We start from the raw sequence: 24,613 nt of genomic DNA, 5'->3' as shown, positions 1-24,613 counted from the left end.
AAAAAGGGGATGAAAATAAACAAAACAAGATAATTTAATTTGATGATAAAAAATAAATTTATGCAAATTATACGAAAAATTTTATTAGTGTTTTAAACAAATACACTAAGAATGTGGTATTTAATATTTAAATAAAAAGTGAATATGTTACGCAATATGCGTAAATTATGAAATATTAAATAAATTGTTTTTTTTACTATAAATAATAATGACTCAATTAGTATCGAATAACATGAAATAGAATATGAGCAAGTAACTTAATTAATGCGTATTTTGCTGATATGTCTTAGATTAAATAACTCATTTTTTTTACTACTTTATTATTTTTTATACCATGTCATTTCTTCTCTCTTATACTACTGCTACTTTATTATTCATTTAAGTGAGAAATATAGTTTGTTAAAAAAAATGATGATCTAGTGAGTTATGTATAATACTTAGAACATCCACGGTAACCGGCGAGCGACCGGCTAGTCAATACCCGGCGCTAGCCGGTTCACTCGCCGAACTATTGCAATCGACGAACGCGGAATCGGCGAGAATTTCGGCAAGCGCTTGCCGATCCGCTCGCCGCCATTGTAGGCTGGCGATCGGCCAGCGCAATTTTTTTTTTTTTTTTTTTCAAAACACTATATATACGCGATTTTCACATCATTTTCATTCGCACCACTTGTTTTAACGAGTTTTCTCTCTCTCTTAATTTCTACATAAGAGCAATAACGCAAAATGGATCACAACAACGAGTCTACTCCACCGACGAGCGGGACTCAAACTCCCACGATATCCGCAGGAGCGGGATGGGGGCAGATGGGCAGCGGGTACTACAACATGTACACTTGGCAGCATATGATGCCGCAGGGCGGCGGGCAGGGGTACCGGGCATGCAACCCGGTATGCAAATGATGCCCGGTTGGGGAGCCGGGATGCAGATGATGCCGGGGTGCAACCTGTGCAGTCCATGACGTCGGGGGGGGGGGGGGGGGGGGACAATGTCTATCGCCCCACTCTTGATTTTTTGACTGCGTCTTCCCACGCATCGACCCCAGTGGAGATGCAATTCACTGGAGATGACACTTTCTCTATAGAGGATTTGTTACCGGGCGTTTGATTCGGAGACACTCCCATTCAAACATAGGGAATAGGTCAGGGGCGGGGGCAGGGTCGGGGCACACCAAAGAAGAAGAAGAAGGGCAAAAAGGTGGTAGGCGAGTCGTCGCAGCCGGCTGATGACGACAGTGTACGGAGGAAGTGGACGGATGATGAGAACATCGCGCTGTCCAAGGCTTGAGTGTCTGTTTGTGATGATCCCCTTGTTTCGAACAAATAGAGGATCGTCAACATGTGGGCTAAAATTGCAGCAGTCTACAAGAGGAATTGCCCGCATTGGAAGGCATACACCGGGGAGGAGTGCCGAAAGGGGGGGAGCGAATCAGGGTTGCGGTCTCCCGATTTGCGGGCAATGCCCTTCGCATGAAGACCAGTGGCCAGACTGACGAGGATTGCAGGAGGATAGCGGAGAAAGCCTTCCCCGTGCTGGACCTGTATAAGGAATTCACCTACTGGAACTGCTATCTGGTGCTGATGGATTCCGAGAAGTTTCGGGCGGGTGTCAATGCTGGCTGGCCGAAGAAGCAGCGGCTGAACTATGCCGGTGATTACAGCGACAACAGCAGCGGTTCCCATGACCTCCCCCGAGGATGTTCCAGAGGAGCCGTCCCCTCCATCCTTCGCTCGCCGCACTCGCCCGATTGGTCAGAGGAGGGCGCAACGGGCAGCGAGGGGAGTCGCCTAGGGGTCCCAGGAAGTCCAGTCGGCACCCCCCCCCCCCCCCCGCTGGCAAGTCGGCAGCCGAGCTCGCCTTCTACGCGCGTCAACAAATGCGCAAACAGATGCACAAGATCTTGGCCGAATTGAGGGAGACAACTGACCCGTGGAGAAGAGGTTTCTTCACTCAATGCTCGAGAGTATGCGGGTCGAATTGGATACCTTCGTGGCACAGTTGGGGGGATCAGACGCGGGCTCAAATGCCGGGGGTGCAGCCGGTGGCGGTGGCGGCGAGGACGGCGACGAGGAGTAGAGTGGGGCGGGGGCTCGTGTGTGGAAGCCCATAATTTTTTTTATTATGTTATTTTTTTTATTTTTAGTCAATGTAATTTTTTTTATTTAAATAAAATATGAATTTTTCCGTATATGTGTCATCAATTTAATTCCATATTTTGTGTTTAATTCCGTAAATGTAGTTGTTTTTTTTAATAGTGCTGATGATGTGGCTAGCCTATTGCTTGTCCAGATGATGTGGCAGAATGAATTTTAGTGCTGGATGATGTGGCAGGAGGAGAAATAGGCTAACCTATGGCTGGCCTATTTACCATAGTGGATGCTCTTATAGGTTTGTGTTAAAATGACAACCCCTCTTAAAGTGACACCGCGACACCGCTTATACAACAATATTATAAACGCTACACAGCAATATTACAAACACTACACAACAATCTATAAATTGATGTATAGTGTATCGGATATTGCTGGACAAGAAATATTGCTGGATAAAGACCAGCAAATTGTTGACCATCTTTTTCAGTTTTTTTTTTGGCCACGTGACAGCTTATTATTCGTCCACGTGTACAAATTATTGGCTAGGAATGATGGTATGGTGTTATTTTAAGAGGTGGTGGCATCCTAACATGCCCCTGCTCTTTTAACTATAAAATAAATATATGTGTTAGTTAAGTGTTTTATATATTATCAAATTTTAATAATTTTGGTATAATCTATGTACATATAATTTTTTTATATCGATACTTTTGGTAATACCAAAAATAATGTATAATATCTTCCACTGAAGTTTAGGTATACGCTAACATATATTGAAAGGTAGGAAAAGGTAAAAAAAATATTGACATTTATCCATACCATAATAGCAGGGGTATAAATTATGATGATTTTACTTAAATTATATTCCACCTACTACCTTAACTCTAGTAAACTTGTGTTTTAAGGAGGTGGCAGGTCGATAACAATTAGATTTCGCATATTTTATATAAAAAAAAATTGATTATAACCTTTCAATTTAATTTATTTACTGAGTACTACTCCTAGTGTATATACAAAAATAAAGATTGGACTCACTATGTTGGTAGTTAGTGATAAATTGGGGTAGAAGTAATGGAATCTCTATCATCTGGTCAACAAAATTCACATGCACTACATTTTGTTAGAACTTGTTCAATGTATAGGAATGTGATTAAATGAAAACTTTAAATATTGTACAGACTCAAAACTATGATCTGAATCATTAAAAAATTGTCAACAGATCACAAAAAAAGCATCAACAAGAAAATGTCAACAGAATTTCAACGGTAGTCAATGAGTGATACTGTGTTGACATTAAAATTTTAAAATTTTACACTGTATAGATATTGTATTGAAACTGTGTTGAAGTTGTGTCGAGAAGTTTTAAGTTTGTACAATATATAAATTTGTATTTTATCACACTCCTAAATGTGTATATATATAGTGAGAAAGACATTATAGATATTTTCAAAAATATAGATATTTTTCCATTGGTTGTCTACAACCCATGTCTATTATGGGACTTTTAGTTGTCTCTAAGTTAAGTACCATACCATTTTTCCATTCCTTAATACCCACAAACTATATTTTATACTAGTATCTATCTCATATGAGACATATCTTATTTTTCAATTTATTTTATATATAATTTGCAATCATATATTATAATTAATATATAGAAATAATTAAAAATACCAATTCCATTTAATTTTTAATTATAAAAATTAAAATTAAAAACTACAAGAAAATTTGAAATGTGGTGTAAAAACAAATGACATGAAAAATATCTATAAATATAAAAATGAATAAAATATACAAAAAGGCCCGTCAACCACTATTAAAAACTGAATTATTAACACTTTAAATTATCCAATTTAAAATAAATGAAAAATTGATTATCTCAATTTTGAAAAAAATTTGCACGCCCATGCTCGTGTTCGGTGAGTGCGAAGCACGCACTGCTCGCTGATTGAGTAAAATTTATTGCCCATGCGAGCCAACCTAGCAAGACGATAACCTGCAATGCTTCTTAGAGCATTCATAATGCCGTGGGCCGGACCGCACCTAGGTCCCGGCCCGCAGCCTAGCGCGTTGGAGGAGAAGAAAGCGCGGCCCGGCCCGACGTTATTGGGCCTTCGGGCTAGACCCGAACACCCTATTTTATTTTTTGGCTTATTTATATTCCATTTCTTCAACATTCTTCCACCATTTTGTCACTTCAATCATCTATTTATTTCAATATTTGTTGCTAGGACTTGTAATTTTTATTTTTTAGGGTTTGTAATTTTTTTCCTAGGAATTGTAATCTTTTATTTTTGTCTGAACAATGAATTTTTAGGAGTTCAATAGATTGTAGTTGTGAATAATGCAATTTAATAATTGGGGCCTGAATGGGGATTGCAGAGTTAGAGGAGTTGTGGCATGATGTAGAAATTTAGGATAGTGATGACGTGAAGGGGACTTGAAGCCCGAATTCGGATCGGGGTTGTGGATGCTCTTACATCTAAGTCCATCAACTGTGGCTTGTGGAGTCTTGGACGCAATTTTTTTTAAAATGAGTAAATTGTCTACAAAAATCTCGAAGTTTAGTCAATCCCATAATTTTCAAATATAGCTAATTACTTATATAACAGCTTAACAATTTTCTTAATTATCATTAATATGATTTAGAAGCCGAAATTCATGATTTTTTTTATTCATTCGTTACATCACTTACAAAGACTGTGAATTTCAATGTAATAACGTAGATTATGAGATTAATTTAATGTATTTTAAGTTCCAAATCATACATAATCTCTCTCAAATCCAAATTAATAAAATACTTACTAATTTATTAGTATTAAATTACTAGTAGTATTTTAAAAGTTGTATAATTAACCAAGCTTCATGATATATTATTTTCTCTAATTTGATCTAACAACTACTCCCAAAAAGGAAAGAAGGCACACTAGTGTAGAAATATGAAGTATGAAATGATTTGACCAGTCAAAAGGCACATTTAAAGTGTTGTTTGAACGCCAGTGGCATTGACTAATAATTCCCCCCTTCCATTCCACGTTGACCGCTATTCCAGATTACATCACAATTCACATTTCACATTTCACATTTACTCTTCCTTCATCCACAACCAAAACAATCAATCCAACACCAATCAACTGTTGAATAAACAAACCTCTAAAATTCTTAATCAGAAGAAGAAGCAGCAGCATCGAACTTGTAGTGCTTATCAACGGCGATGGACACATCCCAAGTGCAGCTGAGCCCCTTTGGGATCACAACGAGATCTCCTGCCCCGAATTCCACTGCCTCTTCTTCCCCCCCTCTGTTTTTGGGATACACCTTCACTTTCCCACGCACTAAATAGCACGTTTCTTGTGCCTCGAATTTCAGCTGGTATTTCCCGGGAGAGCAACCCCACCTTTTTTTTTGTCCACAATTACATACTTAATTACAAATAAATTAACAGCAGAGGAAGAGACAGAATCAAGAAGAGGGCTTACTTGGGCCAAGATTTGATGCCGAGTTCAGAGAGCTGTGATGCAGAAGGGTTGCTTTGGACTGTGATTTTCATGCTTTGTGGTGATGAGTTTGAGGGCTCTTCTGCTGCCATGGTGTGTGTGTGTGTTCAAGTTTCCTTTGATGGGATTTTGATTTTGGTGAAATTCTCGTTTTCTTGATGGGGAAAAAGGTTTGATATATACTTGAATTAGGGGTCACATGTATATGTGTCTTTCATCCACTATAAATATCCTTTGACCCGTCACATCAATTCCACCACCCCATACTCACATGAATAGTCCTTTATGTGAATGGGACGAATTTTTATAAATTAAATAAATTAAAGAAATTAAAATGAGTTAAAGAAATCAATTGGATTTAAGATTAAATTTTGTGTTCATTGAAAAATTTAGAAGAGTGAATTGCATAAATGGTACCTGATCTTTCACTTTTGCACGCAAATGGTCTTTTTTGGTACTTATAAATCACATTTTTGGTACCTGATGCAATTTTCTTTCCAAAATGCCCTTTAAACAAATATATTATGGACATACATAAAATTAGTACCAAAAGTGATATTATAATATCTTCTCTCATTCTCTTAATTCTTTATACTATTATTATTAATCAATATTAATATTATAATTTTAATGTTATAAATTAATAATTAATTCATTTTTATCACCATTCAAATATACTTAAATATAATTATATTTAATTATATTTAATTATTATTGTTATAATACTTAAAAAGTGATAGTAATTAAAAATTTATTATATAAATTATGAATCACATAATATTATGTAATAATAACAATTATTATTATTATTATTATTATTTTATATTAAATTTGTAACTAATCTATATAGCCTTAATAAAAATTTAACATTGTGAATTGTATCCATAATGATATAAAAAGTTGAATATTTTAGTTAGGTGTTTCAACCTTAAAATGAGTATAAAATAATTTAATAAAAAATATTTAATTGATTTAATTAATTTAATTAGGTATTTTATATTTATATTATGAATGCAATTAGATGTATGTACAAAACACTAAAAAGAAAGAAGGAAAAAAAAAGAAGGAAGAAGAAACATAAACTAAGGAGAAAAATGAAAAAAATTGGAAGATAAAATACTAAAAAGAAAGAAGAAAATGAAGAAAAAAATAAAGAAGAAGAAATTAAAGAAGAAAAAAAGAAATGAGAAAGGAAGAAAAAATATCACATATTTGGTACTATTTAATTGAAATTTTCAAAAATATCCTTCATGAAAAAAAAATCACATATTTGGTACCTAAGGTTATTTTTGTCACTGGATACCAAAAACGATATAAAATAAAGATCAGATACCATTTACGTGTGAAAGTGAAAGATCAAATACCGTTACGTAGTTCACCCAATTTGGGATGGGTATGAAAATTCATGCTAAAGTCCCACACAATGTTTAAACCCAAGTACTGTGGTATAAATATCATCAGCCCAATAGCAAAAAGTGGAACTATTGAACGAGGCAAGACAGGCTTTGAGAGGCCCACCAAGTTTTTCTTATTTTTGTCAAGTATATAATGGGATATAAGTGAATTCAATGGAGTAGATTAATACAACACTCCATCCGTCCTGGATAATTTGTCTCATATTTTCATTTCGATTCGTCCCACATAATTTGTCTCATTTCACTTTTTACCATTTTTGTAGTGGGCTCATATTCCACCGACTCATTTCTACTCACATTTTTATTATAAAACTAATATACTCCCTCTGTCCCACGTTACCTGAGTCATTTATTTTTTGCACTCGTTTTGGAAAAATAATAATAAATAGTTAAAATGAAGAGAAAAAAAAGTAAGAGAGAGAATAATGTAGAGAAGAGTCTTAACTATATTATTCTTTTTTTTACTTTATTTTCTCTTCACTTTAATTATTTATTATTATTTTTTCAAAACGAGTGCAAAAAAGAAGTGACTCAAGTAACGTGGGACGGAGGGAGTATTAAAGTAGGACTCACATTTCACTAACGTTTTCAAATCATTGTTCATTATATTTCTTAAAACTCGTGCTCGGTCAAAGTGATACGAATTATCCAAGACGGAGGGAGTAACTTTTAAAAAAATATTGGACTATGAGTAATAAACGAAGAATCATTATTAATAATGTTTAAAAATAGTGGGCTATGAGCATATTTCGATGATAAATTATTTTTTTGTAACATTTAGTTTCATACACATATTAATCGAAAAGATTATCATAGTTCGAATTTTTTTTATTTTACTTTACTTGTCCCCAACTACTTTCAGTGATTTGGTATTCTTACTTGGTAATCAGAAGCAAACAAACTAATGTTTGTACTTAATTTTATTTTACACATTCATCTTATTTCCATTAATGATAATAAGATGCATGGTAGATAATCATTTGTTTAAAAATAAAATTTATATATTAAATTATTTATCTAGAATAGTAGTCGAGTGAGTTTGTGACTGCACCATGTGGCCTATTTTTATTGGATAATTTAGATTTCTAAATAAAATATAATTATTCATTTGGTAGCGGCGCCTCCACCGTCACTCTCACTCTCTGTAGATCTCTTTCCTTCTATTCTATCCATCAATGGCTACTCAAGGTCAAGTCATTACTTGCAAAGGTATCGATCCTTTTCATTTTTATGCGTCTTACCGTTTTACTGCCAATCAATTGAGTGTTTTGTTGATTAGTTTTTCCTTAATTTTGATTAGCGGCGGTGGCCTGGGAACCAAATAAACCTCTGGTGATCGAAGAGGTGCAGGTCGCACCGCCGCAAGCCGGAGAGGTTAGGATCAAAATCCTCTTCACCGCTCTCTGTCATACGGATGCCTACACCTGGAGCGGCAAGGTAATTTCCGGTGCATGTGTACGAATTTTGTGCAAACATGTTAGCAAATGATAGTGAATTAGTCAATCATTTTGCGAAGATTCATAAGTAGTTTGTTCATATTGATCGGAAATGTGGAATGTATATGTTTTTTTTTTTAAGTAAAGAGGAAGCTGAACTTTTTCAATCGGGACGTGCTTGATTGATTATAATGGAGTATTGTTTGTCTTCTCTGTGTTTGGGTGTATTTAGTGTTTGAATGCACCATATCTAATGCAATAAAGCTGTAGCATGGAGGGAAAAAGTAAATAGTAGGGAAAAAAGTGACCAGCATAATCTCCTATCTATAGCCAATCTGATCTCTTGATTATCTTTGTTGCAGGATCCTGAAGGTCTATTCCCATGCATCCTTGGTCATGAAGCTGCTGGGTATGTTAAATGCTAAAATTTAAAGAACAATTAGCTTTTCTGAATATTGACTAAGCATCAGATAAATGTTCCTGTTGGGATCTCAGGATAGTTGAGAGTGTTGGTGAAGGTGTGACAGAAGTTCAAGCGGGCGATCATGTTATCCCCTGTTATCAAGCTGAGTGTAAGGAATGCAAGTTTTGCAAATCTGGTAAGACAAATCTCTGTGGGAAAGTCAGGGTAGCTACTGGAGTTGGAGTTATGTTGACTGACCGTAAAAGCCGCTTTTCCATCAATGAAAAGCCTATCTATCATTTCATGGGCACATCAACATTTAGTCAGTACACTGTTGTACATGATGTTAGCGTTGCCAAAATTGACCCTGTAGCACCATTGGAGAAAGTGTGTCTGCTCGGTTGTGGTGTTCCAACAGGCAAGGATCTTTACATACCCTGGTTGAATATGAATAAGTTATCTTGTTGTCTTTTGCTAAATTCCCGTTGTCTATGAACACCCAAAATTCCAAATGGATCTAGTTCATTTCTTCATCCCTCATACAGTTCAACGTAAACAATCAGGATTTAGAACACCAGAAATCTTGGTGTCTTTTACAGTAACTTCTCCAGTTATTGCAGCCCATTGCATGGATAAATTTAGTATCCAGTCAACTCTGACTTATTGATTTAAAGTGTCTGAAGCTCAGTTTGATCGTGCACTAATTGATTTATTTACAACTCAAAAAATCTTTCTTCTGTGGAACTTTTAACAATTTTTTATGAGTAGAATACCACAACCATCAATTTATTAATCCTTGTGTATAATTAATTTCATATAGGTCTTGGAGCTGTTTGGAATACTGCAAAAGTAGAACAAGGTTCCATAGTTGCTGTATTTGGTCTCGGCACTGTTGGACTTGCTGTGAGTTTTCTATAGTATGATTGACTTCTTGTATCATACAGAGAAGATGATGAATACTTCTGATTCAGGTGGCTGAGGGTGCAAAAGCTTCTGGAGCTTCCCGCATCATTGGGATAGATATTGACACCAAAAAGTTTGATAGAGGTACTTCACCTTCTTCACCACTACTTTCTTGTGCAATTAATTAGTAAATTTTTGGTGCATGATATTCTTTGAGTGCTAAGAGTTTTTTGCCCATGCCATGGACTGTGGTATGTAAAGAGCTCATGTAAAAATTCGACTTCAGGATTTTCTCTTGCTATAAGCAAAGCTGTGTATCTAGAGACATTCTGGACATGAACCAACCTCCTTTTCAATTTTATCTAATGTCCTTGTTTTGTTGAGCAGACTCAAGAAAATAAATATTCTACTTGTTCTTGTAGTGTCTTTTGGTGTTTTAGGGGGTGTGCTGTTTTTTTGCAAAATATGGAATATGAAAGGTTTGTTTGCCTACGTAGCTTCCACGTAGTAAAATCAACTATATGTTTCATGTGCTTGAAGAACCAATTAATGATGTCCTAGGGACTTCTTCCAATGTGAAGACCTATAAAAATGATACAAATGTGACTTGTGTCTATTACTGATCTACTTGTTGTTTGGTTTAGCGTCTCATAGCTCTTGATTACAAAAGAAATATCACTGAGGGGTCATGCCATTTGTTTCCCGATTCCAATAATTATATAGCAACTAAGCAGTATTAACAGAAGTGATATCTTTTTAATTCCCAAATTTGCTGAAAATTGTGGTGCACAGCAAAGGACTTTGGTGTGACTGAATTCATCAATCCAAAGGATCACGAGAAACCAATCCAGCAGGTCATTGTGGATCTAACAGATGGCGGTGTTGACTATAGTTTTGAATGCATTGGGAATGTGGGTGTGATGAGAGCTGCTCTAGAATGCTGTCATAAGGTAGGTACCTAAATCAAGTTATAACACCACAAAATTATATGAATTATGAGATCATATAAAAATTCAAGGATTACTGATCTTCTGTATTAACCTTTCAGGGTTGGGGAACATCAGTTATTGTGGGCGTTGCAGCTTCTGGTCAAGAGATCTCCACTCGTCCTTTTCAGCTGGTGACTGGCCGTGTCTGGAAGGGCACCGCATTTGGTGGCTTCAAAAGCCGCTCACAAGTACCATGGCTTGTCGAAAAGTATCTAAAGAAAGTGAGTATATTCTTCCTTCTCCTTATTCAGTCAGTTAATTTATCATGCCATTCTCAACTTTTCCCACCATACATATGCCCTTCTTTCAGGAAATCAAGGTTGATGAGTACATCACCCACACTTCTACACTGCCTGAGATCAACAAAGCCTTCGATATGATGCATGAAGGAATGTGCCTCCGTGTTGTGCTTGACATGTTCGAGTAATGGTTCCATGTTCAGCCAGCACGTGCCTTCAGTATGGGTGCTATCGTTTAACCTTCCATTGCTATGGAAATCTCCCATACAACTCCACTGTCTTATTGCTCATATGTTTGAGTGTCTTCTTCTGCTACTGTGGATGATGCTGTCTGTTTAAGTTTACCCTCTTTACATTTTGGTGTTTATTTCCTTGACCTTATTGCTGTCAATTATGCAAAACATCCGTTTAAGCTTATAATAAAACAAATTTATTCTTACTCTTATGTTCCAAGATTATGATATTTTTAGTTATTTAGACATGGCTGTATGATAACAAGCTGATATTTTAATTTCTTGTTTAATTAAAACCTTGCGACTTGTGAGAAGTAGCAACTTTGACGAGCTCTTAACCAAGAGGGATAACCAAGAACCTAACTAACAAACATGCTGAGATATAGCTCATCAATTTTCCCTTCCAGCAGCATGAAGCTCTAATGTCAAAAATCAAAATGCATGTAGCCAGAAAACAAACTGCTAACTAAAATTACAACATAATTTATAATTAAAGAAATGGATAAGCTTCCTACTAATACTATACAGGAAACCTTGATACGAGGGATATGGTGTGCTTAATTTACAGAAGGACAATGCAATATGAATCGAGCAGACTACTTAACATCATCAGAACCACGATTCCTTCCCGTCCAGCACATTTCGGTCAGCATCATGAAAGCTTTAAATATCAAACAAGTTACCTGTATCGGTAAAAGCAGTTTCAGGTGAGTATACATTCCAGTTAGGTGAAGTAGCAGCTTCCACAGCTCCTGTAAATGACTGATTTTCAAACATCCAACTACTGTCAAGAAGATGGAAGTCGAACGAGCCAGGTACTCCACTTTCAGGAAACTGGCAGACAGCATCATTCACTGGGGAGGTATATGCAGCTACTTCAGCATTCTGTTGAGGGGGATTGTCCACGGTCATGGGTGTTACACTTGGCTGATCATCTTGTATATTTTGCACCTGCGAGATCTCAGCTGGTGCCCCGTTCTCGGTATGAATCTGCATATTGCCATGGTTGACAGAGGAATCACAAAAGAAGCCAAAATCTGCTGGACTTGAACCCATACCACTTTGAGTAAGATGCTGATGCTGGACATCATTTTGGTCATAAGCCAACCGGGTAGTAGGATGACTTTGTTTTTGAGGTTGAGCAAAGTCATTAACCACTCCGGAGCATGAGGAGATTGTGGATCTTGAATGCAATTGATCCAGGAAAGTATTGCCAGCATCCGAGTGACAGGAATCAACAGTCTGAGAAGGAACATGGTTGTCAGGCATGGATGTAATATAGGGTTCGGGGCCAGCGGACTTGCTAATGTTTCCTGCTCTTGGTTTGGTACATGTGTAGGGTTGCAATTGTGGTGACCCCAGAGAGGTTCCACTTACAGATGGCTGAGAAGGCGTCAGAGATTGGTGCGGTGTGAAAGCAGGAGAGTAGTTAGGAAGTCGTTGCAAGTTCACCCGAGGATTAGAAGAGTAGTTTGCATGCCTAGCATCCATGTTAGGGTGAGAAGATAATACAGTAGCCTGACTTCGACGCACATCTGTGACAGTAGCCTGACTTCGACGCACATCTGTGACAGCAGCCTGCAATGCACGGCGCCTGCTTAGAGTTGGGTCTCCAGATAATTGAGACCTATGCGCATGCTTATTATTATTTGTGGAAGCCCCAATATTATTTGCGGAAGCCCCAATCAACCCATTACGTTTGAAGACTGGACGATGGGAGGATTGAGGAATTTGGCTTCCTACAGGGTGGCTTTTGTTCATAGGAGCAACCCTTGGAGTAATAGTGTAAGGACTTCTAGGTTGTGCGTGTGACCGCACTGAAGCCAACGGCGATAGAGGGTTATATCTAGAAGCAACACGTCCAGGTGGTTGGCTTCTTACTCGGTTCATGGCATTCGGCATACTAACATTGGATGACTGAACACAAGGACGAATTGTCCCAGGTTTAACACCCTGATTCTGAGGCAAAGAGTTTGGTTGTGATGGAGCACATCCCGGCACTTGAATTGATTGGAAATACGATTCTACACAAGCAGTAATCGTACTGCGATTAGCAACAGGCTTATCAATTTTCTTCACACGCTTCCGCTCTGATTTCCAGAATTCCTCTTTATCACTAGCATGGCAATGGTCAGCACCGTTAAAGCCAGTGCCCCAATGGAGACATGGAGCCAATACGTCACACACATAACAGTGACACTGAAATTAAGGAACTCAAAATCAAAGATGGAAGCCTTCTACTCTCCCCCAGACATATCAAAATATCAAAATAAACGAAATTACCTGGCCACAATGAACCTCATGCCGATAAGTCGCAAAGTGATACTTAGCACAGAGATGTCTTGGGTGAGGAAAGTCCCTGCACGCAACCTGTAGATGCAGTAGCCATTTGTTTTAACCAATATCTGAACAGATAAAGTAAAACAACAACTAGTATCTTCAAAGACGAGATTAAATCAGTAACAATTAGCAGACATGACAGAGGCCTTATAAATACCAAATAATAACCATTATATTCACACATACGCACTTTTAGTTCCCAAAGCTTTAACTGGATTCGAAGAAAAGTACAAAATTGCAGCTCCTACGGTGGCTACCAAATAAACATGATGCTCACATAGACATAAACTTATTTGACGAAAACACGACACATTCTCTAGAATCAGACCCCAAGCCCTTCTTATCACCAAGATAATGGTTGCACAAACAAAAAACATCTAAATTTAAAGTACCATGTTTAACACAAAGTAAAAACCGCGAATCAATTTCTCCGAAAATTCCCAACAAATTACAGTAAATTGTTAAGAGTAAAGAGCAACAGTAATCTCACTTACGTACTGATGTACATGACAAAAAATCATCAACAAAAAAGGGGCCATATTTAATTGTAATGCAATAAATTATGCAAAAATGAAAAGGAATACATACCTCACCCTTCTCCCCAACAATCTCGAGATCATCGGAATCATCGCCGTCATCCTTATGATTCACGGCGACCACCGGATTGTCGGGGTCGCCATCCAAAACCATACAATCGTCATCATCTCCGTCATCAATAGCAACCTTCAATTTCACTGAATCTGATCTCGATTTCTTAGCGGCGTTCGGGAACAGCTCACCTACAAAAACGACGTCGTCGGAATCATCATCTATGTTTCCGCCGACCTCAACCAGCAGTTTGGACAGCCATTCGCCGTCTTCCTTATAGCCGAATTCGCCGAGGCCTTTCGTGACGTCACCGAAAACCGTCTCCTCGTCGGAGCTGATATCCAGTACAATCGGAGCCGGATTTTCCATGGAGAAAAGTCTCGGATTCTCAGTAGCTTCGTTGGAATTGGAAAAAGCTCATCCCTTTCACTCAACAAGGTACGCGCTTTAACCCCAAAGCACTAATACAGTGAAAGAGGGTTAAATTAAACAAAATTTGGGAGATTCAGATTTGCTGAAGGGGAAGAAACCCTAGAGCTGCGAATGCACATTGGTGAGAAGAGAGAAAGATTGTATATTTGCGACAATCTAATACGGTAATATCTCCACTTTTCTATACTTTCCTATAAAAAGTTTAGTATTTTATTTTACCAATACTATTTTTATTTGAATATTGTTAATTTTTTATTTATATACAGTATAAATATTTTCTTACTATTGAATCAAAAAGTTCTATGATTATTTTAATATTACTACAAAAGTTTATCATTCCATCATGCTAGTATCTTATATGTTGGACAGGTAAAAAAGTTAACAATCGCTTAAACAGATATAAATTAAAACTTTAGGTATAAGCTTTAAATATTTTGACCAATATAAACAAAGAAGAAATATTTTGTATTTCTGTAAATTATGCAATTACCTTCTCCAAAACTAATATTCCCTCCGTTATATAAAAATAAGGACACTTTCCTTTTTTGCATGTCCCATAAAATAAGAGAGAATTCGGAAAAAGGGATTAATTTCGCTGACCTTTTGAAATTAGGGATTAATTTGGCTGACCTTTTATAATTTGAGATCGAGGCATGCATATTTTTCAAAATAAGGGATTTCTGATTTTTTAATCTTTTTTCTATTCTTTTATAATATTATTTCCTCCAACCATTTATCAATTACCTAAATTGTCCCTTAATTATGTTACCTAATTTCTAAAAAATCAAAGCCGTTTCACTTCCAAACCACCCACCTTTTTTTTTTATCCCAAGCCTTCTCCTCTCCTCCCCCCTCCCCTCCCTCCCCTCCCCTCCACGGCGCCTCCGCTCTTCATCGCCTTTCGTCGCCTCTTTATCTTACTCTAGACCCTACTCCACCCTCCTTCATGGCGCCTCCACTGTCGTCTTTCAACCCCAAACAGCCGTGATTATGAAAGGATTTCAAAATACACATACCTATTTTCTGTTTTATTTGTATAGGCATACATATCCGTCTGTATATGCAAATACATATATGCACAATACATATTTTTTGTTTGTCGGTATTGGTGTTTTGAAATCACTTTAATTAATGTAATTGAAAATTTTGACATAAAAACTATTTTAAATTTTGTGAGAATACATGCATGTATCTCTATGTATATGTTTGTCTGTGTTTGGACAAATTCTTTGTAGAAACGGCTGGAGCTATGATTTTGTAGAAATCATGTCAAATAATTGAGAGGGTAATTTAGACAATTGATAAATGATTGTAGGGAAATTATATTAAAAAAGAATAGAAAAATGGAAAAAAATCAGAAATCCCTTATTTTGAAAAATAAGCTTGCCTCGATCCCAAATTACGAAAGGTCAGCGAAATTAATCCCTAATTTCGAGAGGTCAGCGAAATTAATCCCTTTTTCCGAAATCTCTCAACATAAAATAATTACATTTCCATCTATAAAAACTTCCTCCAAACTCATTACCATATATATCAATTTATTTACAACTTGTACTATTGGGATCTACCATTAAACACTACAAATAATATGATGCATTAATTTTTGTGCCGTCCCAAATGTCCTTATTCTTTTGGGATGGAAGGAGTAAAGAAAAGTACTCTCTCCGTTCCATAATAATAGAGTCATTTTGCCATTTTGGTACGTTCAATAGTAATAGAGTCATTTCTTTTTTTAGTAAAAGTCAACACATTTTTCTACACCTACTTTACTATCTCTTACTTTTTTCTCTCTACCCTTTTCATTTTCCACTTTATTCTCCCTTTACTTAACTCACCTAACACAATTTTTCTTAATCTTCGTGCCCAAAAAAAACGCCCCAATTACTATAGAATGGAGGGAGTAGTACTCTTGACATATTTTGGCAAAAGATCACAGAATAATCTTCATTTGAAATACTTTTATTTAGCATTTAATATTGTTATATGAGATATTTATATTACAATGAAGGGAGTAAAGAAAAGTAGTAGTACTCTTTACTAATAAGAATAGTTAAAAATAAGATAAGCACATTTAAAATAAATAATGAAGAGAAAAGAACGCGTTGATTAAAACAAAAACAAGGGCACTTAATAGTGTAAACTTAAATTTCATCGAAAATAATATAAACTTTAAATTAATGATAGTTGTAAGAGCATCCGCAATGGTCGGCTAGCGACCGGCTAGCCGATTCGTCGCGCTAGCCGATCGGCTAGCCGAACCATTGCAATCGGCAAACGCGATTTCGGCGAGCGGATCAGCGTGGGCTGGCCGATCGCTCGTCGCTGGCCGAAGCGCTAGCCGATCGGCTAGCCGCCATTGTGGAGGCCCGATCGGCCAGCGCCGATTTTCGAATTTTTTTTTTTTTTTAAATCATATATAAACGCGATTTTCGTTTCATTTTCATTTGCACCGTTTGTTTTAACGAGTTTTCTCTCTCTCTAACTTTCTGTTCAAGAGCATCATCGAGGTTTCTTTACGAGATGCTCGAGAGCATGCGTGCTGATTTAGAGATCGCGAGGTCACGGCTGGGGGGTTCCGACGTGGGCTTAGATACCACGGGTGGCGGCAGCGGCGGCGGAGACGGCGGCGGCGACGACGAGGACGACGGCGACGGCGATGAGGAGTAGAGAGTGGCGAGGCTCGTGTGTTGAAGCCCTTTTTTTAAAAAAAAAAATCACGTACTTTTTTTTAAAAATCTTTGTACTTTTTTTTTAATGGAATGGATTATTTTTCCCGTATATGTGTCGTAAATTTAATTCCGTATATCGCAATTTTAGTTCCGTGAATGTAGTATATTTTGAATTATTTTTATTGCGGCTGGCCTATGGCTGGCCTAAATCTGACGTGGCAGATGGTTTTTTTAGTGTTGCTGATGTGGCAGAGGAGAGAATGGCTGGCCTATGGCTGGCCTAAGCACCATTGCGGATGCTCTAATAAATTAAATCTTCAACGATCAGTTAGAATTTTATTTGTTTAACTAAGCAAAATTGAGGTTCAATATTGTTAACTACTACTCCCTATAATACATTGTCACAATTTAAACAATTAATTCTCAATTTTAAACATATTAAATAACAGTATTTAAATACTTAATTAAAAAATATATAAAAATAATATACAACTTTGGTATAAATATTATTTTAATGATTTTTAAAGAAATTTTAATATAACTTCATAATGTTAAATTTTGATATTATTTAGTATTATAGTAATACACTTTCACACATTAACACAGTAAATTTTTTTTTTTATAATGATCCATGATATAGCAGTATATGAAGTACTTATTATATCACAACATACGAAAAGTTATAGTTATACAACAAATCCAGGTTAATACTTCCTCCGTTCCCGATTAGGAGTCACCCTTTGACCGGGCACGGGCTTTAAGAAATGTAAAGAAAAATTGGTTGAAAAAGTTAGTGAAATGTGAGACCCATTTCTTTTATATTGGTTTTATAATAAAATGTGAGTGAATTGAGTTAATGGAATGTGAGACCTACTTACTATTTATGGTAAAAATGAAGTGTGACTCTTAATTGGGGACATATCGAAATGGAAAAGTGTGACTTTTAATCAGAGACCGAGGGATTATATTTTATTATTCATTTTTAAGTTATAAAAAATAAACAAAACGATTTTTAAATAACTTGTAAAACTAATACTAACAAAATAATTTATGTAGTGATGCAATTCTACTTTGGCTCAAGAATTTAGAAATTGTTGTGTAGTAGGTTAAATCGTGCGTAGTAGATATTACTAAAGTATAGAGAAAATTAAGAGAAAGACAGAATGAGAAACTAAATTAGAACAAAATAAAAAAGAAAGAAGACAGTCAACTATTGCAAAAAAAAAAAAAGAAAAAAACTCACTTGGCCTGGCATAGACATAATATCCAAAAAAGAATCTATCATGTCTGAATGCTCATTACAGGATCATTGGTTTGGCAGTTGCCACAAATCAAATACTCCAACTATAGTAACATCTACAGTAGAACACCACATGTAAGGCCATAACAAGATTTCGCCCTTCAAATGTTCAGAATTGACACATAACAACCATCATCACCACTTATTTCTCATCATCCTCTGAATCCGACTTGGCGAAGACTGTTTCCGGCTGCGTCTGAGCGTACGCTGGCGCGATATATTTAGGATCTTTGACAGCAACATCAGCATACTTGAGGATAGCTTCTCTGGGATCTTCATCCATCCATGTTTCCTTAATCATACCCCCTTGCTGTTACAGAATGTGAAACTGTGAGCACTTGGTCTCTCAAAGCATTGTTTGAGAATGAGTAAAAGCCACATTACCTTAAGAAGGTACTGCGTCAGCATGCTTCCTGTTGTCGAACCAACTCTTCCACCATGGCCTGGCCCCGTCATGGGTAGCTCCGGCTTGTGGGACTTGAGTGGGTCCTTCAGTGTTTTCTCGCGCTGACGTTTACGGCTAGGCTGATCTCTGAATAATGGCAGCGCGTGCGGATTGTGAATGACGGGTTGTGCCTGAAAATCATCGAGAGACTTCTTCCGTGGTGCACGTGCAACGCACACGAGTGCTCCTCTCTCACTGATGGTCGGATCGTATAGTATGTGGGTTCCTCCTTCGTGTCTGTCCCCTACTGTTGCGAAGATCTGCAGGGTTTGAGCTCAGAGATTAGATGCAGACGGATTAGTGCATACAGCCTAAAAGTTTCAGGTTAAGGCATATTCAATAGCTTGACTCTTTCTGTAAATAATACTACTCCTGATGCATGAAGTTTTTGGATTCTCAAATCTGAGTATTCATAAGGTATGATTCTCGGAATATAAAGCACAATTAAATTACCTGGTTTATCCTCGGATGCCACGCACATTGAACAACGCTATATGTTGAAGATATTCCAACTCTTGACACCAATTCCATTTTTGATCTGTCGTAAAAACATAGCATACCTCCTGCTGTGTTATTCTTTTCAACTGATGTTCCAGTCAAGAAGAGTTCTTCGTCGGGGCTGAATGCAACATTTGTCTGAGCATAATTGTTCGGAAGATCATCAAAAACATGAAGAGCCTTCTTCATTTGGCGCAAATCCCAGACCTAGTAGTACACATGGCAGGTATGGATATAATTATTTCAAGTCAACCCTTAAAATAACAGGCTCTACAGGAGTACTTCGTACATTCCCACAATAATAAAAAAAAACAAAGAAATTAGTAGATTTCCTTGTAGCATCTCTAGAATACCTTGAGTGTACCATCAAAGCTTCTTGACAAAAGGATTAATCCATCACTCGAAAACTTGAGGGATGTAATATCATCTGCGTGGCAATCTCCAACGTGTATGTCTGGCCTGCTTACCCATCCAGATTTGATGTTCCATATCTGTAAGAACATGCCACAGAAATTGGTAACTGTTTAAATGTAATTAAGGCAGCCAGAAAGCATTCTCCTAGTATAATTATAGCTGACAGACAAGATGATCAATAATCTTAATATCTGCCTCAGTCATATAGTACAGTGAAGATCTCAGCACATCAATCAAAACCAACCTGCAAGGAACCATCGCCAATACCACCTGCAATCCGTTTACCTTCACGATCCCAGGCACATGTTGTTACAGGAACACGTCCGGGCCTAGAAAGCTTGGGTTTGATAACCTAAAAATTAAGAGACAATGATGAGAAAATTAAAACAAATAAGTAAATCTATACAAATCGCAGATGGAGGTTTTCAACCATATCATGAAAAATTGTTAACGTTAGGAAAATGAGTAAAATCTAGACATAGACTTAATGGCTGAATGAAGAAACCATTCAGCCATGGAATGTTCTCTTTCAAGAAACTAATACTGTAATTCTATGAGTACATAAAATTCCAATAACATAAGAGTATATCACATCGATCTTAACTTACAACTCTATAGTGGTCCGTTTCCCTGGCTCTCTCCACTCAACCAAGAAAGTAGGAAAACATAAAATAAGAAACCCATTATACTCATGATTAATTTGAACAATTATATTAGTAACTTCTGAAAAACCAGAAAACGATTTTCAGATGGTGTCTGAATTGATTATTTATGCCATAAATAGCTTTTTCTTCAGAGATTCACTGATAATACAAACTAACCATAATGAGACTGAAATTTGCTTGGGAATAGATGGTACAATGGTCAATGATGCAGATGCACAATGTATACTCAAGGTTGACGAAATATATGGTTATATGTTTCTATTATATGTATATACTATACATAATACATGTAATCAGTTTTGGATGTGTCTTTGAATGCATTCATGTCTTGATTTTCTGAAGGTATGAAGAATTGCGATGGGCTGAAAGTGTCTAACATGATTCCTCATCCTTTTATGTACATTGCACTCAATTCTTCCAAACAACCCTCAGGTGCTAGTCAAGGCTCTCCAACAAATGAGTGAGCAACCAGAAAGGTTAAAACAGTTACCTGTTTTTGACTTTTGAAGTCATTTACATCCCATATTCGCAGTGAACCATCCTCAGATGATGTTAGGATAGTCTGCTTGTCCTTAGGATGCCATTCTCCACACGTCAACCCAGATATGTGGCCTTTAGTATTCTTAAGATCCCTGATATACATGTCTCCCTTGACAAACTCTCCCAATGTAAGTCCATCACGGTCATAGATCTGCACCAGAGCAGGAAGAACATCAGTTAGATAAGAATGTGTATAACCTACCTAAACAAATAACGTGAACGGTCATTCAAAATCACCTTAGCCTGGGCTGATCCAGTGACGCACATAAATCTATCTGCTGTAGGGCTCCAACTCAACCCACGAATTTGATGACCTTCAAATGGTTCAAGCTGTCTAAATGACTGAAGATGGGAATTCATGCCTTGAAAATCATACATGCGAACAGTATAGTCATAGCTGCCAGATAGAACTCGAGATCCAGTGTGATCCACTGCAAGTGCTGAAACCACCTGTGAAAAATTTCAGTCATGATACATTCCTAGTCTTAATCCCAAAAACAAAAAATAGCAATCTAACATGAGATTCCATAGATCAGATAGTATCCCATAATTCCCATTTATATATCCAGCTAAAACCATAACCAATCACCCAAATACCCAAAATTTGTTGAAATTGAGATAGGTTCAAAAGGGTATACTCTAATAACTTAGATTGTTTCTTAATTCAAATGCTGCAATTTAAAAGGATACAAGAGCCGCATGGACGCTTGGTTTTTTAGGAAGAACATCTGGAGTATATTTTAAGGAAGAGAACTTAGAAATACTTGATATGACTGCTTTTTCAGCTTTGAAGCTTATTTAACCCACTACTACCTTCCATATTACAGTGAGTGTCTCTACAACAGAATACCAAAACTCTGTGTTCTAAATTTCTGATGAAAACGAGTCTGGTAGGACTTCTTGACAACATATAAAATCTCAAAAGTAGATGACATTGTGACCAACGTGCATGCAATCCAGGAATATGACAGATGCCTGGGGATTGAGTACGGGGAACTTGTCCAGTTATCTAAGTGAAGATACTCTACTGCAAGGAGAACATAAGACACAAAAAGAAGTGCCTCTGTTCCGGCTTTACACTCTAGGAAACTTTAAGGGGGATCAAACTCATAAACAAAAAAAGGTGTGGAGGATGATGATTAGCCTAGAAAAAATGTTTTAAGTATTTCATGGTTGACTCGTGGACATACTGAAGACACTAGGATTTGTATCTTCACTTCATTGGAGCACCGAAACACATAGAAGTTTCACTCAGTCTGCACAGACTTAAGTTTGAGAGAGAAACATTTGCAGAATTCAAATCGATAAGGAGAGTCTTGTAAATTTCTCAGCAACACCAAATTTAAATGCCTACTTTTGTGAACTGCGACACCTTATATACATGCATGATACAACGGTTATCTCTTTTAAAATATAACCAACAATAACCATTCTTTAATCTCCCTAACCAATTCAGGTATGGTATCTCACTGCGATGCAATCAACGCATAACAAGATCATAACCGCAGCTTTCAACATCAGACACATATAAGTACTACTAGTAAACACTAGCTGCTATTGCACAGTAAAAAAAAAAGTTGACAGTGCAAATCATAGAAGATTAGTGTACTAAAATCCAAGGGAACAGATCAGCTAAATGTTTCACCTTCGTATGCCCCTTCAAGACGATTTCATTGCTCAATGGAATTCGATACCCAGGATCATCATCTTCTTCATCTGCATCTTCATCTTCTTCTTCATCAGAATCAGAATCTATAGCACCTGGAGGCGGCCTAGGTGGCCCAATCGCCGGTCCATCATCATCATTGTCATCACCATCCTCAGCTTTCCCAGAAGGCGGCCTAGGTGGCCCAATTGTCGGTTCGTCATCATTTTCAGCTTTCCCAGGTAGCGGTCTAGGCGGCCCAATTCGAGGCTCCTCGTCCTCATTTCCTGCGCCACCAATCGGCATCTCATCTTCCTTATCCAAAACCGCAGGAGGCCTTGGAGGCCCAATCAATTTACCCACACCGCCATCCCTACTTGAATTTCTAGGGTTTGAGTTTCTGAAAGAGTTTATCCAGTCCTGAGAGGAGCTGGAAAGCGAGGGGAAAGCGGAAGCAGACGGTTTATCATTCGCGGCGGTGGATGTGGAGGAAGCGCCCGTGGTCCGACGGGTAGCGTTGTGGACGAGTTCGAGAGGGGTTTGAGATTTCGATTGCTTACCGAAACTCAAAGGGAATTGAGCTCTGACTCCTTCGTAGATATCAGCTTCATCGTCCATCTTGTCAGAGTATGGTGAATTTTGATTGAATTAATTTTGAGTTTGGATGAATTTATAGGCGAAAGCTTCACCGCCGCGCTGCCATGGCCGATTTGCGTCGTCACTTCTATTTCTACCGGTTCGGCCAAATTAAAATTTTAAACTGTTAAGCTGTGAAATAGGAATATTAAATTAACTAACTTTCAACTGTTCCATTCAATTTATTTTTGAGATGTTAAAAATGATAATATTTTAATAAAATAAAAAAGAGAAATGAAAAATAAAATAAAATAAAAAATAGTAGTATTTTTTTTGATGAAACACGTCGTTTTGAATATCCTTAAAAGATGTGCATGAATGGAACAATTGAGAAAAATTATAACTCTAATTTAATATTTCAATTTCAAAATTTATGGGATAGACTAAAAACTAATGTCTATTTTGCTCTTATATTCCCATCTAGTTTTATTTTTTTGATAAATAAACTTCAAATTTTATTAAATCATACCCCCTTCGTCCACCAATATAAGGCTATGTTTGACCGGGCACGAATTTTAAGAAATTTAGTGGAAAGTGAATGAAAATGGTTAGTGGACTATGAGTTCTAATCAAAATGAATCTATGATTGTGGACGAATTGAATATTTTGTTTGATAACAATGGATACTCATTGGTACTCTCACCAATAGGTCGATGTTGAGAATGCCATATCAAAAAATTAATCGTATCTCACTTGCATTGTCTTTTGTATCTGACATGAATGTTTGATACGAATACCTTACTTGATATTGAAGATGCTCGTACTCCAAATTCCAACCTACCTTATTCGCATCCGACCTAAACGTGAATACAGACATCATCTCTTAGTAGTACTTGATAATAAAGATTTTCGTACTCAAATTTCTGATCTTCATTCTTCCCCTATCCACATTGGACATGAATGTCCTTACGTGCAATAGGCAATATCCGATATGGATACATCAAAGTCAAATACTACAAGCATTGGGTATTTCAAATATCAGTTACACCCTATGTTGTTTTTATCTCCTTTTTCGATATATTTCGGGTTGGAATAGTTGCAATTTTATTTTACTTACACTTTGGTGTTACGGTAATAGTATACTAGTATTTTATTTTACTTACACTTTGGTGTTACGATAATAGTATACTAGTACACGTTTTGACTTTCCAAAAGTCAATAGTAAAATAATCATTGCCCATTTACTTCAGCCCAAAATCCGATTTCAAATAAGATAATTTTATGCAATTAGT

At 36.9% G+C, this 24,613-nt stretch overlaps 4 protein-coding genes across 5 annotated transcripts; 1 reads left to right on the top strand and 3 right to left on the bottom strand.

Annotated features, from left to right (window-relative positions):
* Positions 1–5,026: 5,026 nt before the first annotated feature.
* LOC125223736 (RmlC-like cupins superfamily protein) lies at positions 5,027–5,771 on the bottom strand. Its single transcript, XM_048127016.2, has 2 exons — positions 5,574–5,771; positions 5,027–5,491 (listed from the first exon to the last, which is right to left on the bottom strand). Exons 1-2 carry the CDS (start codon positions 5,681–5,683, stop codon positions 5,257–5,259), a joined length of 345 nt encoding a protein of 114 aa, XP_047982973.2. The 5' UTR covers positions 5,684–5,771; the 3' UTR covers positions 5,027–5,256.
* Positions 5,772–8,072: 2,301 nt separating this feature from the next.
* On the top strand, positions 8,073–11,415 carry LOC125222537 (alcohol dehydrogenase class-3). The gene is made up of 9 exons (XM_048125207.2): positions 8,073–8,215; positions 8,307–8,443; positions 8,805–8,851; positions 8,938–9,263; positions 9,666–9,748; positions 9,817–9,892; positions 10,541–10,698; positions 10,797–10,958; positions 11,048–11,415. The coding sequence occupies exons 1-9, from the start codon at positions 8,182–8,184 to the stop codon at positions 11,162–11,164; spliced, it is 1,140 nt and encodes a 379-aa protein (XP_047981164.1). The 5' UTR covers positions 8,073–8,181; the 3' UTR covers positions 11,165–11,415.
* A 175-nt stretch (positions 11,416–11,590) lies between these two features.
* LOC125222536 (uncharacterized) lies at positions 11,591–14,722 on the bottom strand. 2 transcript variants are annotated; one of them, XM_048125206.2, is made up of 4 exons: positions 14,138–14,722; positions 13,493–13,579; positions 12,268–13,408; positions 12,035–12,199 (listed from the first exon to the last, which is right to left on the bottom strand). In XM_048125206.2, the coding sequence occupies exons 1-4, from the start codon at positions 14,504–14,506 to the stop codon at positions 12,171–12,173; spliced, it is 1,626 nt and encodes a 541-aa protein (XP_047981163.2). In that variant the 5' UTR covers positions 14,507–14,722; the 3' UTR covers positions 12,035–12,170. The 2 variants fall into 2 exon arrangements, with proteins under 2 accessions (XP_047981161.2, XP_047981163.2); XM_048125204.2 differs by having other exon boundaries at positions 11,591–13,408.
* A 3,735-nt stretch (positions 14,723–18,457) lies between these two features.
* LOC125222856 (uncharacterized) lies at positions 18,458–23,499 on the bottom strand. The gene is made up of 8 exons (XM_048125701.2): positions 22,746–23,499; positions 21,338–21,550; positions 21,051–21,251; positions 20,140–20,247; positions 19,835–19,972; positions 19,437–19,688; positions 18,923–19,243; positions 18,458–18,848 (listed from the first exon to the last, which is right to left on the bottom strand). Exons 1-8 carry the CDS (start codon positions 23,361–23,363, stop codon positions 18,681–18,683), a joined length of 2,019 nt encoding a protein of 672 aa, XP_047981658.1. The 5' UTR covers positions 23,364–23,499; the 3' UTR covers positions 18,458–18,680.
* Between the last annotated feature and the right edge of the window lie 1,114 nt (positions 23,500–24,613).

This window comes from Salvia hispanica, chromosome 1 (genome assembly GCF_029641045.1).
Source record: "Salvia hispanica isolate PSC_SH4W2 chromosome 1, Shi_PSC_v1, whole genome shotgun sequence".
NCBI classification, from domain to species: domain Eukaryota; kingdom Viridiplantae; phylum Streptophyta; class Magnoliopsida; order Lamiales; family Lamiaceae; genus Salvia; species Salvia hispanica.
This window is presented reverse-complemented; position numbering and strand designations above follow the sequence as displayed.

Coding starts and splice junctions, on each gene's coding strand:
- LOC125223736 (XM_048127016.2), bottom strand. CDS start 5,683: ATGGCAGCAGAAGAGCCCTCAAACTCATCACCACAAAGCATGAAAATC. Junction 5,492..5,573: donor GGCATCAAATCTTGGCCCAA/GTAAGCCCTCTT, acceptor ACAAAAAAAAAG/GTGGGGTTGCTCTCCCGGGA.
- LOC125222537 (XM_048125207.2), top strand. CDS start 8,182: ATGGCTACTCAAGGTCAAGTCATTACTTGCAAAG. Junction 8,444..8,804: donor CCTACACCTGGAGCGGCAAG/GTAATTTCCGGT, acceptor TCTTTGTTGCAG/GATCCTGAAGGTCTATTCCC. Junction 10,959..11,047: donor TCGAAAAGTATCTAAAGAAA/GTGAGTATATTC, acceptor CCCTTCTTTCAG/GAAATCAAGGTTGATGAGTA.
- LOC125222536 (XM_048125204.2), bottom strand. CDS start 14,506: ATGGAAAATCCGGCTCCGATTGTACTGGATATCAGCTCCGACGAGGAG. Junction 13,580..14,137: donor TTGTTGGGGAGAAGGGTGAG/GTATGTATTCCT, acceptor CTGCATCTACAG/GTTGCGTGCAGGGACTTTCC. Junction 13,409..13,492: donor ATGAGGTTCATTGTGGCCAG/GTAATTTCGTTT, acceptor CCTTAATTTCAG/TGTCACTGTTATGTGTGTGA.
- LOC125222856 (XM_048125701.2), bottom strand. CDS start 23,363: ATGGACGATGAAGCTGATATCTACGAAGGAGTCAGAGCTCAATTCCCT. Junction 21,551..22,745: donor TCTTGAAGGGGCATACGAAG/GTGAAACATTTA, acceptor AATTTTTCACAG/GTGGTTTCAGCACTTGCAGT. Junction 19,973..20,139: donor TTGGCGATGGTTCCTTGCAG/GTTGGTTTTGAT, acceptor ATGTTCTTACAG/ATATGGAACATCAAATCTGG.